Consider the following 19,012-nt stretch of genomic DNA (forward strand, 5'->3'; position numbering starts at 1 on the left):
TCCAAAGTAAGCCTGGAAACTTCAAATAATATGACCCGATAATTAGAAACGAGGTCTACCCTTAAGCTTTACTACAACACAATATCGAATCAAGACACTCATCAGAATAGAAATCAATAATATAATTAGTTTATCCTGTCTGGTGTTCTTTTTGTTATAAATTCGCAGATTGTGTGAAGCTCAGGATTTGCAGGACATCATTACAAGTTTATTGTAGTTGCTTCTATGAAGTTCTGATACACAAAGAATCTTCAGGACACCTACAGAGAATATGGATGTACCATCTTCAGACACATTGGTATTCTTCTGTAATGGGCAGAAGGTAAGAGTATAATCCTAAGAGCGGTATTCAAATGTACAAACAAACTTAAGGGATGGGGTATGAACGTTTGGACAGTATTTATTGTGAGACATTAGAGCACATCAGACATTCTGAATACGAAGAATGTCCTTCTGATATCAAATAATTTTGATTTTTTGAATTTGTAATACACATTTGCCTCGGTATTTATAGTTATTCTTGGAGTTGGCCATGTCAGCATGATTACTTTGCCCTTTTTGTCCTTGAAAATGTCATCTGACTGGCCATTATGGGAGGGGTGTCAGATCAAGTGCGTATATAACAAGGGTGTCACAGAGCAACCGTGACCAAGTTTAATTTGTTGGCAAATTGACAAAATATTGCTAGGGTCCTGATGAGACGGTTATGGTTACTAACACTTTTTATTCATTTTCCCAGATATCAGAGAAGCACCCAGATCCTTCCTGGAGTCTTGCACGGTATATCCGCTCCAAATGTATCCTTGATTTAAATGAAGATGATGATGGCGAATGATGTTGTTGATATTGCTGTTGATGGCTATCACCACAGCAATGACGACAGCAGCAATGACAACAATGACGTTGACGATGATCATCATCATTGACAATGATTACCACAACTATATGATGGTGTCGATGATGATGATGACAGTTGTCAATAGAAATGGACTGATTTGTCTCATTTTAGTGAAACTTTAAGAAATAAAGGTTCTAAAAAGGTTCTTAGAGGTTCTCTAAAGAACCAAAAATGGTTCCAAAAAGAACCTTTTTAGAGGTTCAAGAGGGACAAAAAAGGTTTTATCTATAACCTTTATTTCTTAGAGTGTAACACCTTACCCCGGGCTAGGACGGCCATCAAAATTGACCATAGAGGGGAGTTGGCGAAGCCCACCTTTGGTTTCTAAAGTAAACTCCATGATTTTGTAAAAGTTTCCAAGAGATTATGACTTTTTACTTGTTAGTTTACGTTGAAAGAGTCATTTCCCTTTTTTTCCCAAGGAAGTTAATATTTGCCATACTTTTGTACATTTATAACCAGAATTTTTCATTCAAATTTTCGCGCTCACATTATGACGTTATAGGGATATTATGTGTGTAATGTTTGTACTTATTTTGGTATAACTGGATAGAAAAGACCCATAGCTATACATTGGTATCAAATATAACGGTAAATGACGTTTATATTTGAAAATTGGGGCAGGGGCGTAGCAAGAGCATCAGGGGCCGATGGACAAGGAGCAGTACGGGCCCTTTTAACCAAGGCGGGATTTACCTTATGGGGGCCCCGGGCCAGGCCAAAATTTGAATGCTCCGAACTCACGTGCCGAGGGAGGCATGTGGAATCAAGTCAGTGGCCAAGTTTTGGTTTACGTATAATATAGAGGTGGACTAACAAAATTGTTCCGATGTTACTAGGACATTTGCGCGCAAAGCACGAGAAACAATTCAATTTGAGACTATTTTATTCCAGGACCAACATGAATTATGTAATTCAAATGTGCGTGAAGCGCGGAAAATTTACAATTTTGCCCTATTTTGGCCAAAAACATGCTGTTATTAGGGTTAAAAGAAAGATGCATAGGGCAATTTTGCCCCCCCCCCCCCGGACCCGGGCCCATCTGGCCCAATAGTAAATCCGGCCCTGCTTTCCATTATCGCCCTTATTTAATTTTCGTTTTTGTGCTCGGGGCCCCTGAACCCTCGGGGCCCATGGATTTCGTCCACCCTGTCCCCCCGCTTGCTACGCCCCTGAATTGGGGTGGGTTGCAACCCCCATTCGAAGTCCGTGTTACAAATCACGGCTCAGTAGTCTAGGGTTAAGTAAAGACATGATTGGAGTAAGAGTTTCAAAGAGCAATCAGTGGATTTCATAGAGATGGATAAACCCGGGACCGCTGTATTGCCAGATAAGTAGTTTATTACTAGGTAATATTATTTTAGGGACATGTGATTGGAAGCATAGTCTGATTTGTTTTAAATTTCTTTAACAAACTCTAATAGTACAACTTACTGGATGTAAGATCGGTTGTGGAGTAGGTGGCTGTGGCGCCTGTACAGTCATGGTATCAGCAGTGGATCAGTCAACCAGGAATATCAGGTTCGTACTAGTTCAGTGATTTATGCAAAATTAGCCTATTTCTGGGTACAGTTCAAGACTAATAGTACTTAGCCCCCGCTTCCCCGAATTAGTATAGCAATTGTCCTGTTAACCTACTCAAAAATTTCCACGACACACAGTGGGCGTGGCGTGAGTCAATTTCATTTTATTTATTTACCATATCAACAACAGTCATCCTAGGGCAAGGCACCGACCATGATTGGGGGCATCAGTCCCATAGGGGTAAATCCCGGGGGATGGGGATAAATCAACTCATATATTTTGATAAGGGGAGATGGTTAATACAATCATATGTCACTCTTTTCGCCATTAATCTATGAGAATCATGATCTCACTTTGGGCCTACTGCAAGAAGCATAACTGCAATGTTTGACCAATTATGCAAGAGTCTGGGAAGCAATGGATTCTGGTGGCATCAGAAAATGGTATGCATGTAATTTGTACTATTTCTTTTTATCCACCAGTCACATTGCTGTGAATGCTTGTTTGTATCCACTCTGTGCCATCCATGGCAAGGCGGTTACAACGATAGAAGGGATTGGTAGCACCAAGACCAAACTGCATGCAGTTCAGGTATATATAATAATTACTTTTCTTTACTTTCTTCAATCTGTTTGAATATCTAATGTGATACCCTTTCGCAACCTGCATTTAACTATAACAAATGACCGAGGTGGTTGGGAGCATGGGACCCCCACCCCAATCGTAGATTTGTTCCCCCTTTTCACCTGTCAAATATGAAATGGGATACATTTCCACTTCTTAGACCGCATCATTTTCTTGCAGCCCTCCCCTTTTCCAAAGTGAAGCCACTGACTAAACCCTGCACAAAGTTTCACTAAGCATAATCTCTTGGTGACATTTTCATTGAAAACAAGTACCAATCGTTTTTACGATAGAAGTTAATTGTGTAATTTTATTTTGTTGCGAAATCGCAAGCAGATCTTAATCATAACAAATTAGTATTTGACTCTTGTTACCAGTCAAAAAGACCGGACAAATTTCGAAATTGGGCGATAAGGTTAACAGCGACATATTGTGGAATGAGATCTTTTGGTGACAGCGTTACTCACAAAATGAGTCGTTTCTCCTGAAACGTACCTTTGATGTATTCATGTTTTACTTGTTGCAAGTAAAACAAAAATTATTTGATATTAGATTGGGTTATTGGGTTTAAAAGGATTTTTGTCCCGTAGTGACAAAATGTAAACAAATGAGATGGGAGACTCATTATAGGAGTCTTTTTGTGTCACACGGTGTGTACCACACGCTTATTAATATACTCCATGATTTCGACATTGCAATAAGTTGTAATTTATCCATCAGCGTCTTTAATTTCTTCTGTTATAGGAACGATTGGCAAAAACACATGGTTCCCAGTGTGGTTTCTGTAGCCCAGGTATGGTAATGTCCATGTACACATTACTAAGAAACAACCCGAAACCATCCAGTGATGAGGTGTTGAGTGCTATGGAGGGAAACCTGTGCAGATGTACTGGCTATAGACCAATCCTAGATGCATTCAAGACTTTCACTCAGGTAACACATAAGGGCAAGGACCAATTTGGCGACAATGTCTTGATGCTTCTGACTCTTCCAGGATATCTCATTGGGCATATTTTCTTTGTTTCCTTTTGTGTGTATTGTGTAATTTTACTTTGCTTTTTGAAGTATTTTAGCCGAATTGTGTCAAATAAAATAGAATAAAAACAAATAAAATGTGACCAGTCACTTCAAACGAATGTATACTTTGCGGGAAGCTGCTCTTCTAGATATGAATCAAATAATACTATTCATGAAAAAATAAAGATCATAAATTTTAACTTATAACTTATTTTTACTAATATAATTTAAATGCCTTAATTGAATTTGACATGTGATACCTGGCAATAAAGCTTATACTCATATCAAATTATTATCTCTAAATTTGATTTCCGTGCAAAGTTCATGCACCCTATGGAAATTTGACTGGTCCTCCTGATTGTTTATAAGTTTAGGGCAACACAATTTTGTTTTAAACATTTTTGACCAAAACAAATTAAACAAATTTTAAGACTCAAAATGAATAATAATCGAGAGATGTGGTTCAAAATAAAAACAAAAAGGTTCTTTGCCCCATCACAGTCAGACGACATGCGGCCCTGGCCCCAGGTACATGTTTGGCTTAATGCTTATTTTGATTGTGTATTGGAACACAATATAAAAACCAAATGTCACTTTGATTTTTTTTTTGCTATGCCACTCAATTAATTTATGTATTACAGGGAGGTTGTTGCAATAAAAGCGCTGGAGAGAAATGTTGTCAAAATGGTGATACTAAAATGGTAAGTCCGCAGACATTAACAAAAAAGTGAACAATGAACGGGTACACCAACAAACGGACAGATACCACTAAATTTACCTTTTCGGTAAATCCCATAAACCTTTGCGAGTACACCTGAGAATATCGTCAACATCGTTACTACGCATTGCAAGTTGGCGTGACGTCAAATGACGACATGTCAGGTGTACTCGCAAAATGTGTCTCCTGCTATCCCACTCACCTTAGACCAGTTAACTAAAATAACTGCAGTGTATACTTTTTAATATTAATACAATGATTGTATTTTAAATTAGCTAAGAAGCCAGTACTAACTAGGGTTTTTGAGTTAAGGCTGAAAATGTACCACAACCCAAGAAACGTTTTGAACATGGGATAAAGATAATATTCCTTATATCACAAGCCTTGGGATCTCCTTTACTATAAACCCACACGTTCCCTTTAGAGTGTCAGCCTTACCTGTCTCAATATTTGAGCGCTAAGTCATTTAAGGCACTTACCTTAAATATAAAGTAAATAATAAAACAAAAAAACCGCTTCGGTTTAAGGGTCTAAGAGCGTTTATCAGGTTAGCTCCTGTTGAAAGTAAACATGACCAACACAACTATCATGAAAAATGCCATGGATCATTACATAAACATTTGTTACAAATTTTTATTACACCGTATATTATTGTTTTCTTAATTTCAGAGTGATGAGCTCTATGATGTAACTAAGTTCACAGAATATGACCCCACTCAAGATGTCATATTTCCTCCAGAATTATTGGTAAGTTGTTAACGCAAATCGGATAACAGAATACACATTTTTCCAGTTTTAGCCATTTAATCAAAAAAAAAGCAGCACACTTCTTAATACATTGATCTTATAGGAAATGAGTCAAGGAAGCTAATATTTTCATGAATATTTCTTTGATTAAATTGTGGGATAGGCTTTAACGACGGGAATTCATAACAATTTATGGGTTGTTAGCGGTATCGCCGTCGGACAAGTTTAGAAACTTTAAAAAAATTCAAAAAAATTCAAAAAAAATCTAAAAAAAATTAAAAAATTCTAATAAATTTCTTTGGTTCTTGGCCAATGCTATATCTAAGTTAAGGTTTTGGTCATGCTTCCCGAGAAAAATCATGCGCGTGGGGCGGAAATGACACCCAGTATATCAAGCTTTTGGATCTCTTGGGTGCCATCTTTACTTGTCTCAATATTTTGAGAAAGAATCATATAAATTATGTTGTTTTGAGTCCTTTTCCTCATCTTTGCCAGCTCTATGAGAAATGTTGCGTTACTTATCAATGAATCATTTGTTTATCTGCAGTATGATACGGTACATGTCAAAATTATATTAAAAATTACTTTAATATTCCAAATAGAAGTAAAACTACTTTTCAGACAAATGATGCCATTGTGAAGCAATCCTCCACCCGCTTTATTGGAGACCAACTTACATGGATTAACGCTGCTAATCTTGAAGATATTCTGAGTGTGAAAGCTAGCAACCCAAATGCAGTAATTATTGCAGGAAACACGGCTGCAGGTATTATACTGTACACTCTTAGTATTTTGACATTGATCTGATCTGGTTTGTGCTGTACTCATTTCGGTCAAAAATGACGTAATTTCATCTGTCCATCGGGTACACCATGTCAGTCCGAAACCCCGTCAGTCCGAACCACTGCTAGTCCGAATTTTAAGCTTACCTAACGCTAACCCTAACCCTAAACCTAACCCTAACTCTAAACCCAATCCTAACCCTAACCCTAAACCTTACCCTAACCGTAAAAATTATAACTAGCGGTGATACGGACTGACGGTATTTTGTACTGACGGGGAGACCCCTGTCTATCTTACATTAGGTTTGACATTTTAAAACTTTTGTTTGATACCAAAGTGGGGTGGCCACATGTGACCTGGTGGCAATGTAATGTGATGTGGCCATCGCCTTGATCGCATATTTTGGGCCACCACCAGAGCATACGGCAATGGCCTGCACTGGAACAGGATATAAAACAAACACGCGCCCAACAAAAGTGTGCTATACCAAATCCACAAGCCTCAGCATACTTTACAGAAATATACTGGCTATAATGGATTCTGCGTCATTTTAACAGTATAATTTAATATTATTTATTGTTTTTATTACCGCAGATGCATCACACAAACATGAGGGAGTTGATATATACACAGGCCAAGTTTCACAACTCAACAGCATTGAGCTCACAGAGACAGGCCTGAAGGTTGGAGCTAGTGTCACAATGTCAATGCTACAGAATGCAATCAAACTGCATTGTAAAACTCTCTCAAGTAAGTTTTGTTTTGATTTTATGGTGTTTAGTTGACTAGCCGTTTTAATTGCTTGCATGTATTTTCATTAACACTACCACAGTCTAGTTTTGAAATTGTAGTGATTAAGGAACCTAATGATATTGGCAGGGAAGCATCGAGCAAGATTTATCACTATAATACTTGCTGCACATTCTTGTTGGGCAACAGACCGTATGCCGAATGTCGAACATGATGCAGTCATGTCTACAGTAGAATTCATTTCGACCTTTGCAGGACTTAAACCCCATTAAAAGCTATTAAACCAAGATAACACTCATTGAAGCAGCTCAACTGATTAAATCAGATCTTCTCTGGTTGTGCACAAGTGTATGTTTTCAATGTGCGACATCACAATAAAGCTGGTATTATAGCTTCAGTTGGGTAACCGATTATAAAGGAAACGAAAGGAAACAATGGTATGTGTACTTTTGTTCACGAAATGAGACTAAGACCTGCTTTTTGTTAACCAGCATTCTTCAAAATGAGCAACATAATGATTGTTGACTTAACACGGTTTGGAAATAATTTCTTCATATTTTTGGTGTTATCTGTCGTTTACATATCCTTCCTAAAACACAAAAGTGCGACCCTCTCCAAACATCTAAATTAGCTAAGCTAAAAATTAGGGACATGTTACAAAACTATATTTTCTAGAACCTATTTAGAATAGTTAAAATGTAGCTTTTAGTGGCATCCTTCAGAAGTGAGCGGTCCGATACTAATATTTTCGGTCAAATCTCCATTCAATTAACACGGGGAGTTGGCTAGCTATGCCTTGCCCTCACTCATATTTTACAAAAGTGCGACTATTTCTGAACATCTAACCTAGCTGTAATTTTAGGTCATGTTAGAGAAATATATTTGCTAGAAGTTTGGAGAATAGCTAAAATATTGGCTGGTTATTTTTCACACAGTGATGTTAACTAGGCATGTGCCCATTCTTCCAACGTACATCATTTGTAGAGGTCACGCGTCAATGGTGAGAGCACTGTGTATTGTGTATAGGAAAACGGACAGTAACTGCAGTATGATATGAAATAAGATTGTCTATACTTGCAGCAAACTTGCTTTTGCTTGGGCATACATATGGCAAGCTTGATTGGGCATACTTGTAACAAGCTTGCTTGAGCATACTTGTAGCAAACTTGCTTGGGCACTTGCAGCAATCTTGATTGGGCATACCTGTAGCAAGCTGGCCTAGACATGGACTTCAGGGTATACTTGTAGCAAGTTTGCTCTGGCATACGTGTATAGCAAGCTTGCTTGGACCCCGGGGCTTAGACATACTTGTAGCATGCTTGCTTGGGCACACTTGTAGCAAGCTTGCTTAATTTTACTCTTTGCCGTCCCCATCTTACCCCTAAAAATGTCTGTTGGGGAAAAAGGCAAAATTCAGGGGTTAGTGTTTTCACACATAGACCTACATTAGTACTCTCTGCTTATACATCTGTATAATGAGTTTTTAATAAAATCAACTGAAACTGGAAGGCATTTTGTTTCTGGTTTTGTTTAACTCTGCCTGTTCACATCGGAACAGAAAAGAGTTCTATACCATTATTTAACACAATAATGTATTAATTCTGCAAGTATTTACTATGATCAATTTAATGTCCAAGAGCAGTTTAAAAGTATTCAGAATGTGTGTATAAATGTATGATAAATGTTGACATTTTTCCTGGCAGGTGATCAAGCACTGTCTCTTCACGTCATTCAACAGGCTTTCCATCAGTATGCTTCATGCCAAATCCGTAATGTCGCGGTAAGTAGAAGTGTGTTAAATAATTATCATAAAGTATGATTACTAGTAATTAATAATGAGAAATATGCATTCTAGTGTCTTTATTTCTTTGTCTTTGCCACATTTGCATATTGAATGGATGATATACACATTTTATCCATTATATTAAAACTCATTATATTTACAGATTAGAGCCAGATTGAATATTTTGGTAGGGTAATAAATGCTGCAGTAGATATTCTGGTTTAACATTTGTATATTAACAATGTGCATACTTATCTATTTATTTATGTAAAACTAAGATATCAGATGTCAGATTGATAAATGATAATGCGTTATGTATCGCATTGCACTTTGTACTCAGACTGAGTACTACTGTGTTTTTTTATAAGTTGACCTTGCTGTTTCATTATTTGTGGTAACAAACACACATTCAAGGTTTTAACCTCAAGTTATTGAAAGAGTTGAATTTTCCCCACTTTGAGCATGACACTCGGATTGCGCAAAAACGATATGCCGAAACTTGATATACTATTAGTAACTTAAACACCGTAGTGTACTTCTTAATATTATTAAATCCATTGATCGTTTATGGAATGAGTTAAGGAAACCAATAATCGCATTTATATTTCTATAGGTCTTGTAGTTAAGGCCAATAATAGGCCCCTATATCAAAAGTTCAAGCAAATGGGGAGGAAATTATATGCCTTAGGAACCGATAAATATTTATTTACGTGAGGGGTGCGGAGTATGAGTTCTAAGGGGGGTCGGACATTTTGTGTGGGATCTTGAGGGGTAGTCTGGTGATTTTTATTTAGGTTTTAAATGGAGAAAATTGGGAAAACAAGCGAGGAATCCGAAAATGTTGAGCAGACGCAAGGGAGGGGGATGCAAAGTTGTTTTGTCGATTTTTTTTCATAACTCTCACCGTCCCCCCTGACGTAAATACTGAACGGGCCCTTATAGCAAGCCTTGGGGATTCCTTTATGAAACCCATACCATTTCTCTTATGTATACGATTATCAGTCTCAAAATCGAGTGCAAACACCGCTCGATCAGTCATGCTCCCTTCCGACCCAGCTAAATTAATTCAAATGTATTTTTCTTTTAATTTTATCACAGACTATAGGGGGACACCTAGTTGCTCCCATGTCATCAGACTATGACCTTGTTCCTTTAATTATGGCTGCTGGTTCTAAAGCTTTCATAGTTGACACTGATGGTAGGTGAATAGAGGTTATCCGTGTTCTATAAGCTGCATATCCTAGCAGCGACTGCTATACCTTCTGTCGTTTCATCTTTTCTGTTTCGGGAGCTCTATTGTTCAGAAACGAAAACGCAAGGGATTATGTGAGTTGATCTGTTCCTTGAATTCATTGTTAAGTTTGAAGTACCAATCAGCTTATTTCAATAGAGGTGGATGCCTGTTGTTAATAAAGGCTGGTTAAGACAAGATTATGGAACACCCACAGTGTGTGGAAGACCGGTGTGCGCCCCTTTCGCTGGTCAATGAATGACAATAAATATACATTTAAAATAGATTTGAGTCTGGCAATTTGCCTGAGGCAATTATCAGATTTGTTTCAATTCAACGTACTTCTTTGGTGTTGCATATTACCAAGTTTTAAGGTGTATTTGAGACGAAAATAATTCCCCGTTTCATCTCTACATAATCATATGACCGATTTTTTCGCGATTGCACGAACAAGTATACGTTATTCTTGGCAACACTGATTAGTAGTGGTTAATGTATATTTCTACGCTGGGCTTTTTTCACGAGCCACTCCCGCCTAGGCTGAAGTACCTATACAACCAACGCAAGTCAATTGAAGCCGTACAATTTATCGAGAATTTACGACCGTAAAATTTAGACACTTCGTTTGTCTGGATTGGCATCAACCCTCTCATCTCACGTTTTTCATGTCAGAAATTAACATAACTCCCGAAACCGAAACAGAAGTTATCTTCGTTCAACTTTTCTGTAGGCAACAAAAGACTAGAATAAAAGGATTGTTCACACGTACCATGCTAACACTTCAAAATAACAATGAGATCCGAAACCGAAAACTGAAACCGAAACCGAAACAGAAAAGATAAAACGACGGCTTGTTTAGGACTTTCAATTACCTGCATGTGCAACCATGACTGTTTCAAAATAGCCCGCCAAAATCATGCAGGTAACTCCGAGGTCGTGCATTGAATTAGTTTGAATGAGGAATACCACGGGAACCAGCGCCTTTTGTTAGAAGTCACACATGAGTAAAAGGTATAACCTCTATTATGGTATTCGTCATGTGATGTATTAAACTATAGGAGTTTGATCTGTTTAATATGCATTCCCTTTTTTATTTAGATATTATGTTCAGTTTAACTATAATTTATTTTAAAATGCGTATGTGTTAAATGAGTATCATTTTTGATCAATATTATCTGAATTCTGATTTAGGAAATGTGCGTGAAAGTACCTTGAATGGCAGCTCCTACTCCTCTGATGAAAGATTGGTCCAATCTAATGAAATACTACAGTACATTGAGATACCCTTTAACAGTGTGGTAAGTTGAAATTTCACTATTATGTGTGGCGTGACCTGATGATAAATTGGTCAAATCCAATGCTACAATATATTGAGATACCCAAAGGCGGATATTAGGATGCCAGGAAACTCAATAAAAAAGAAAAGGACAATTGGCATAAATTTATAATTTTGCATTTAAGCATGTTTGGGATGTGCCAGTAGCCAAGGGAGGAGGACCCGCAAATTCACCAAGAGGTTTACTATTTTGCGAACCTGTTAAAAATAACAGACCCTTTTGGCCCTCACGGCCGCCCATAGGCATACCCATACACAGTGATAACACCAGCCGGAATGCGTGGATCATCACATATCCATCCTCCCGCCACTGTCCGAACAAACGAGTTTCTATTGCATTCTTTTGTTGTCTTTGAGTTATGATATCATCTTTATCCATGTAATTTTAAGAATGAACACATGCAGTTCTACAAGATGTCACACAGGCGGTATTACCTTGACAACGCAGATGTAACCGCTGCTTTCTGCATAACCTTTGAACCGGACAGTGATGTTGTTAGAGATGGACGTTTTGTTTTTGGCGGGCTGCGTAAACTGCCAGTATTTGCAAATGTTACGATGAAGAAGCTAATTGAAAGGTAATATTAGTATGTACAATATTTGATACATTATTGTCTAGTTGTAGGTCTCATCCTCCAGGATATGTGCATCTATCTAGTGATACCAAAAGGGGCTAAATAAGCGGCAAGCATTCCAAAGGGTGCAAGAGGGGGGAAGACTTCTTCGGGGGCAGCATGCCTCACATTCTATTGCTTTGACGCCATAATGTAAGTTTGCATTCTGACTAATTGAACATTATTGTGGTTGTGTACACAAGTATAAGCAAATTGATTTTTGCAAAGAATTTACGAACCAGCGATTTTCACCAAATGTTCTCCTAAATACGAAAGGAAAATACTGTAGAAACGTATGTTGTACCTCACCAAACCTCCCCTCTTGTTCATTTTTGATGAGCGGCCCTACTCCTGGGTAAGGAAGGGAGTAACAAATGTATCACTAAAATGGGTGGATCTGCGATTAGCGTAAGTCGTTTGGTGTAAAAAATAAACGGTTTTTAATGCCGGATAAAAACCTTAGGTCCCTCAAAAATGGCACTTCGTTGTACTAGGGTTATTTTTAATATATTAATCTTATTGAAAATAAGTTAAGGAAGCCAATACTTGCATTTATATATCTTGCGGTTTTTGAATTAAGACCAATACATCAAAACGAAAGTTTTAGGCGATATCAAATCAAGCTTTGATATCGCCTTTAAACCCCTTTTTGGTTATATATGGAAACATGTCAAAAATATAGACACACAGCCGCATCAAAATAAATGTATGTGAAACATTATGGTTATTGTGTAGAATATAAATTATTTAGGTCTTGGAACATTGAATTGCTTGAATCAACTTGCGCTTCCTTGAAAGAAGAACTCCAATCTGACGTCGATGCAAGCGGAAAAGATCAGGATTACTGCAGTAATCTGGTAATGGGAAGCTTCTTCAAGTTCTTCTTTGAAGTCCTCCAGAGCCTTCAAGAAAAACAGGTATTACCCATGTGTAATGGCGAGTATATTGTATATTCTGTGCATGTTTTGTTTTATCTACCGTGACAAAAAAAGTAAATCGTGATTATAATTGTCAAGTATAGAAGTTAATGTATGGAGTCACATTTGATTGTTCTCCATTATCCTTTCCCCTTCAAATTAGATTAATGCATACAGCATATACGAGTACATGTACAAATTCAGCATAATTTTTTTTAAATCCAAATCATGGCCATATCTGGAACTTGATTTTGATAAATAATAACATTTTTAATAATAAATTGCCTTATATTTATAAGACCATAAATTATTGTATTACAACACTTGAAATTTGAAATAGAGATTCAATCAAAGAAGCAACGTAGTGTTTAATGCTCTGCGTGCTATCCATGTGCTTCAAAGGAAAAAGTTCAAGTTTTGAAATATTTTCTCAAAATATCAAGAGCTATCTTAAGAACTATACTGAACCAATACTAGGCTTGTTTGTACTCATTTTAATGCAATTTTCATGTTGATTCGAAATATGGTCAGGAAAATTTACATTTCTGAATTTTTTAAATTTTAAATTTTTTTTAAACATGTCGCCTGTAGTCGACACCCGCGTGAAGAGAGTTAAGCACTGATGCTTGTTAAAGATCGTTTCTTTAATATATGACTCCATGTTTATGATCCATAAAAATATCTATTGGTTTCAAAGCAGGTCTTATGAAGCTGTTCTCTCTGGCAGTCAAAGAAAAAATGAAATAAATGTAAACCAGATATATAACCTTTGATATTTATATCCATTCTTTGGCAGGTGACCAGTTCCACTCCTTTACCAGCAACTCCCGAGTTTGCGTCCATACCCAGTAAGGTTCCATGTGGGTCTGCACTATTCCAGGTGAATAAAATTCATTGATTATTTGTATTTACCACAATAATGACAAAGTTGTATGTTAAGGCGTAAAATACAAAGACATATCTTATAAACCATTATACAACATTCAGGGACGCAGCTCAATATAGGCGCAGACTCCTAGTCTACATAAATGACCATTGCAATAAGAGTCAGCTCCCCGAGAAACATAATTTTATTAGACAGAAATTTCATGTCAGCGCAATTTTTTCCTATATATGGCATGGCTGTCTTGTTTTTCTCAATGTTTTAGTGAAAGGGTTATAATAGTTATTTTTTTTACTTTTTTGAATGGATGTTAGCTTGTAGGACAACTCAACATGTTAGACCATCATGAAATATGGGGTTATGCTCTCTAAGCTATTACTCACACTAATCAATTACACATTATCTCATTCCATTATTAAAGTAGCAATAGCAATACAAATTACAATGACAGGCTTTTTTAAAACCGAAACAACCTCCATTTACTTTTTTGGCAGCCTGCACCAAAAGATCAGCCTGACATTGACTCCATTGGGCGTCCCATTGTACATCGCTCTGCATTGCAACAGACTTCAGGTGAAGCTGTGTATGTTGATGACTTGCCCACAGTACAAGGTAAGACAAGCCTGACATTGACTCCACTGGACGTCCCATTGTACATCCCTCAACATATCAACAGACTGGACGTCCCATTGTACATCCCTCTACATATCAACAGACTTCAGGTGAAGTTGTGTATTGATGACCTGCTATAAGTACAAGGTAAGAATAGCTCGACACTGACTCAATTGGTCGTCCCATTGTACGTCGCTTTGCATATCAACATACTTCAGAAGAAGTTGTATATTGATGATCTGCTATAAGTACAAGGTAAGAACAGCTTGACATTGACTCCATTGGACGTCCCATTGTACATCGCTCTGCATATCAACAGACTTCAGGTGAAGCTGTGTATGTTGATGACTTGCCAACAGTACAAGGTAAGACAAGCCTGACATTGACTCCACTAGACGTCCCATTGTACATCCCTCTACATATCAACAGACTGGACGTCCCATTGTATATCCCTCTACATATCAACATAATTCAGGTGAAGTTGTGGATTGATGACCTGCCACAAGTACAAGTTAAGAACAGCTTGACATTGACTCAATTCGACGTCCCATTGTACATCGCTCTGCATATCAACATATATACTTCAGGTGAAATTGTGGATCGATGACCTGCCACAAGTACAAGGTATTATTAGCCTGACTTTGACTCACCTGTATGTGTACATCGCTCTGCATATACAAAGCTGTGTATGATGAAAAAATGGAGTCATTGTGTATAAAATTTTAAAAAGGCTACTATGGCTAGGCTTCAAAACCTCGAAATTTGACAGTTCGGCCTTATATTCACGTCATTCTAATGATGAAGTTCTAGAAGAAGGGGATCATTGGGTTGCCGAAACTAAAAAATGGGTGTATTAGGTATGACTTTAAATGGACAAGTTCGCGTAAAAATCAAGCGCGTACTTTTATGTGCATACTGTTATTAAAATATAACATTTCATCTTTATTAGCTTGCTTTTACCTTTGTAAACTAGCTAGCATTTTAAACAATAAATGTTCCAAAAATGCCAAAAAATTAATTTAGGGTCGTCTGCTTTAGCAAATCACTTTTTGTCAATATACCTCATGTGTACCTAAAATTTTTCAAATCTTTATTTCATTATTAGGTGAATTATACATAGCATTTGTTCTTCCTTCGCGTGGACGAGCCAGAGTTTTGTAAGTTAGTTTGATTATTTTAATTATGCTAAAAAGTCTTCTTATTTTAGACCTGTGTTTTATCTTTTGTTTGTTTTTTTGCTGCTTCAATTATAAGCTTGTAAGGCCATGAAGGCAGAGCGCTAGGATGGCCTTGTCTCCTCCTAAAAAATATCGTGAACAGGGACAAAAAACCCTGCCTTAATAGTTATGCATTGCTAAGTTAGCGAAGGAAACATGACAGCAAAACCCATCATAAAATTATATCAGCATAAAGCTGATGAAGTCAATTCTTTGAACTTGGGGTTAGAATTCAGGATGCAAAAAATGCTGATACTTTTGAAACAATTGTAGGTCTACCAATCTAGCTGCAGCCCAAGATGTTGATGGATATGTGACGTATGTCAATGCTGATGACATTACTGGTATGAACAGGTCAACATTAAATGATGAGGAAGTTTTGGTGACAAAAGAGGTATTGTTATTAAATTGCATTAAAGGGGTACTACACCCATGCCCAATTTCGTGCCTATTTTTGCACATTTCTCAAAAATTATAGCGCATTGGTGACAAGTAAGATATGTACATTATAGGGGCAAGGACTACAACTAGTGCACTGGACATTTTACTTCAACATAGACAACAGTTGTGTAGTTACAGTCAAAAATTAGGAAAAACCAATATTTTATAAATAAATCAATAACTACTTGCCTTGAGTTGCTGAATGTTCAGTGCAGTAGTGGTAGTCCTTGCCCCTATAATATACATATCTTACTTGTCATCATTGCACTATAATGTTTGAGAAAAAATGCAAAAATAGACACAAGATTGGCCATGGGTGTAGTACCCCCTTAAATATGGTGATGGAAATTGTATGATGAGGAAGATAAGATGAAGAGGAGTAGGTCATAAACAATTGTCCTAGTCTTGAAATGAGCAAATGTCAGAAATGTCCGCGAGTTGTTTCTAACATTACTGTTACTAGAAATAGCCATTGGTTGCAATAATAGTTTGCATTCAATAATAAAATATGACAATATATAGCAATTACTTGTGACAATTCTGTTGCATGTTAATCATCCTAATTCAATTTATTTTCTCCAACTTCTGAAGATATTTAGTCTGTGAACTATATTTTCATTTTCCTGCCATTTCATAGGCCATGAGTTGGTGGTGGAGGAGCATGAGGAGGATTTGTGTGTGGGGGGGTGTGTGTGTGCAGGGGGGGGGTAGGCAGAATGCGTAGCTATTCATGGGTGTTGATGGGCTACCCACTAGAGTCCTATATGGGCCCACCTTGGCTTGCCCACCTACTGAAAAAAGCGGTCATTGGGTAGAATATTTTGAAAATGGGTAATTGTTAGAACAATTAGAAAAAATGGAGCAACAGTCCTATTTTTCCAATTTATCAAATTAAAAATGCTAGAAAACAAGGGAGGATTGTGTAATCCAACCTAAAAGAGGTGTCATCAGGTAGGACTTAAAAGGGGGTCATCTGGCATATTTCACTTCAAAACAGAGGGTCTGTTGATAGCATATACCCATTATCACTTTTAAAGCTGAGTCCCAAAGTGGTGCTCATTTTTTATTTGAGTTTTGGTGGTGGTGGTTATGGTGGTGAAGATGCTCTTGATTATCAACCATGAAGAAACTTTGTTGTGACTCTACATTATTATAGTTGCATGTGTAATACTTACAACTGTATAATTATGGAGAAATACACCATTTAAAATAAAATGTTATGATGCGTTGAATTTAACTCTCATATAAAAAATCAAAAACAATAATTGTTTCTTGATAGGTTTACTCCACTGGGGCAATCATCGGTGCAATAGTTGCAACTACTCCAGAGGCAGCACATAAAGCTGCCAAGCTTGTTCATGTGTCATATGAAGATCTGCCAGTTATTACTACCATAGAGGTGAGTTCCTTAGTAATCATTGGTGCCGTAGTTGCAACCACTCCAGAGGCAGCACATAAAGCTGCCAAGCTTGTTCATGTGTCCTATGAAGATCTGCCAGTTATTACTACCATAGAGGTGAGTTCCTTAGTAATCATTGGTGCCGTAGTTGCAACCACTCCAGAGGCAGCACATAAAGCTGCCAAGCTTGTTCATGTGTCCTATGAAGATCTGCCAGTTATCACTACCATAGAGGTAAGTTCCTTAGCAATCATTGGTGCAGTAGTTGCAACCACTCCAGAGGCAGCACACGAAGCTGCCAAGCTTGTTCGTGTGTCCTATGAAGATCTGCCAGTTGTTACTACCATAGAGGTGAGTTCCTAAGCAATTATTGGTGCTATAGTTGCATTTGCAGCCCCTCCAGAGGCAGCACACAGATCTGCCAAGTTTGTTCACGTGTCCTGTGAAGATCTGCCATTTATTACAACTATAGAAACTGATATTGCAAATGTTACTTGTTATCCAAATATGTAGGAAGCTATCGAACAAGAGGCTTTCCATCAGCCTATTCAAGACTTGCAAAAGGGCGATGTAGAGACAGGTTTCGGCCAATCGTCGGTAGTTCTCGAAGGGACCATACGTGCGGCAGCGCAGGAGCACTATTACATGGAGCCTACTGCATGTATTGCTATACCATCAGGAGAAGCAGGGGAGATGGAGATGGTTACATCCTTTCAAGAGGTTAAGGTAGCTCAGGTACGTTTAACGAAGAACCATTTAAGAGTTTATTAAATAAATTTATTATTGAGAGCATAGCCGCTTGCTTATGCTCGCATTAGTGGGTAGGTTCGAGCCCCATCTGTACTGATTTTTTTCGATCACAATTTATTATATAATGCCCTTTTACAATGCATTAAAAATATATATAATTTTCCCTATTTTGGCCCGTATCTCAATAATTTTCATAATTGCACCTTTGCCCATTTTTGATCCGATAGTGTTAAAAGAAATAGACGGCATAGGATCCTGCTGCATTCTGTCAATATTAAAAGAATTCTGAGGTGTGATTCTATTAAAGATTCCAAATACACCATCATCTGTATTTACCGTATAATCCCGGGTGAAAAAAAATGGATCACAGACATCAGGACTCGAATACAACAACACACAAAACTTTACGAACAACGATTTTTGACAGAAAGTCACTATACTATTACCGACAATTTTCAGGGAACAAGCTGCTCTTAAAAAAGCGACAAGTTGATTCCTATTTACGAAGGTGGTTTCAAAGTTGATTTCCTATAAGGTTTAACATAATTTATTCATTATATGCATTGTGTGTTTCAGTCTGTTGCAGCCAAAGCAATGGGAGTGGACGCCAACAAAGTCAATGTGAAAACCAAACGTGCTGGTGGAAGTTTTGGTGGAAAAGCTCACCAGTGTAACTACATGGCAGTATGCGCACTGGCTGCACAAAAGTAAGATAATGCCCTATGTGCCCATTAAATAAGTAACCACCGTAAATATCGACTAAAAGGC

At 37.5% G+C, this 19,012-nt stretch overlaps 1 protein-coding gene across 1 annotated transcript in view; it reads left to right on the forward strand.

Annotated features, from left to right (window-relative positions):
• Positions 1-3,847: 3,847 nt before the first annotated feature.
• LOC140167845 (xanthine dehydrogenase/oxidase-like) overlaps positions 3,848-19,012 on the forward strand; it is a 57,895-nt gene continuing 42,730 nt past the window's right edge. Inside the window, 18 exon segments of the mRNA XM_072191135.1 lie at positions 3,848-3,979; positions 4,705-4,764; positions 5,451-5,528; positions 6,150-6,294; positions 6,906-7,061; positions 8,765-8,841; positions 9,943-10,042; positions 11,267-11,373; positions 11,802-11,989; positions 12,777-12,942; positions 13,739-13,822; positions 14,320-14,437; positions 14,698-14,802; positions 15,543-15,594; positions 15,928-16,048; positions 17,375-17,494; positions 18,008-18,229; positions 18,821-18,951. Of these exon segments, the coding sequence (XP_072047236.1) occupies positions 3,848-3,979; positions 4,705-4,764; positions 5,451-5,528; positions 6,150-6,294; positions 6,906-7,061; positions 8,765-8,841; positions 9,943-10,042; positions 11,267-11,373; positions 11,802-11,989; positions 12,777-12,942; positions 13,739-13,822; positions 14,320-14,437; positions 14,698-14,802; positions 15,543-15,594; positions 15,928-16,048; positions 17,375-17,494; positions 18,008-18,229; positions 18,821-18,951 (2,162 nt within the window).

This window comes from Amphiura filiformis, chromosome 13 (genome assembly GCF_039555335.1).
Source record: "Amphiura filiformis chromosome 13, Afil_fr2py, whole genome shotgun sequence".
In the NCBI taxonomy this organism is placed as follows: domain Eukaryota; kingdom Metazoa; phylum Echinodermata; class Ophiuroidea; order Amphilepidida; family Amphiuridae; genus Amphiura; species Amphiura filiformis.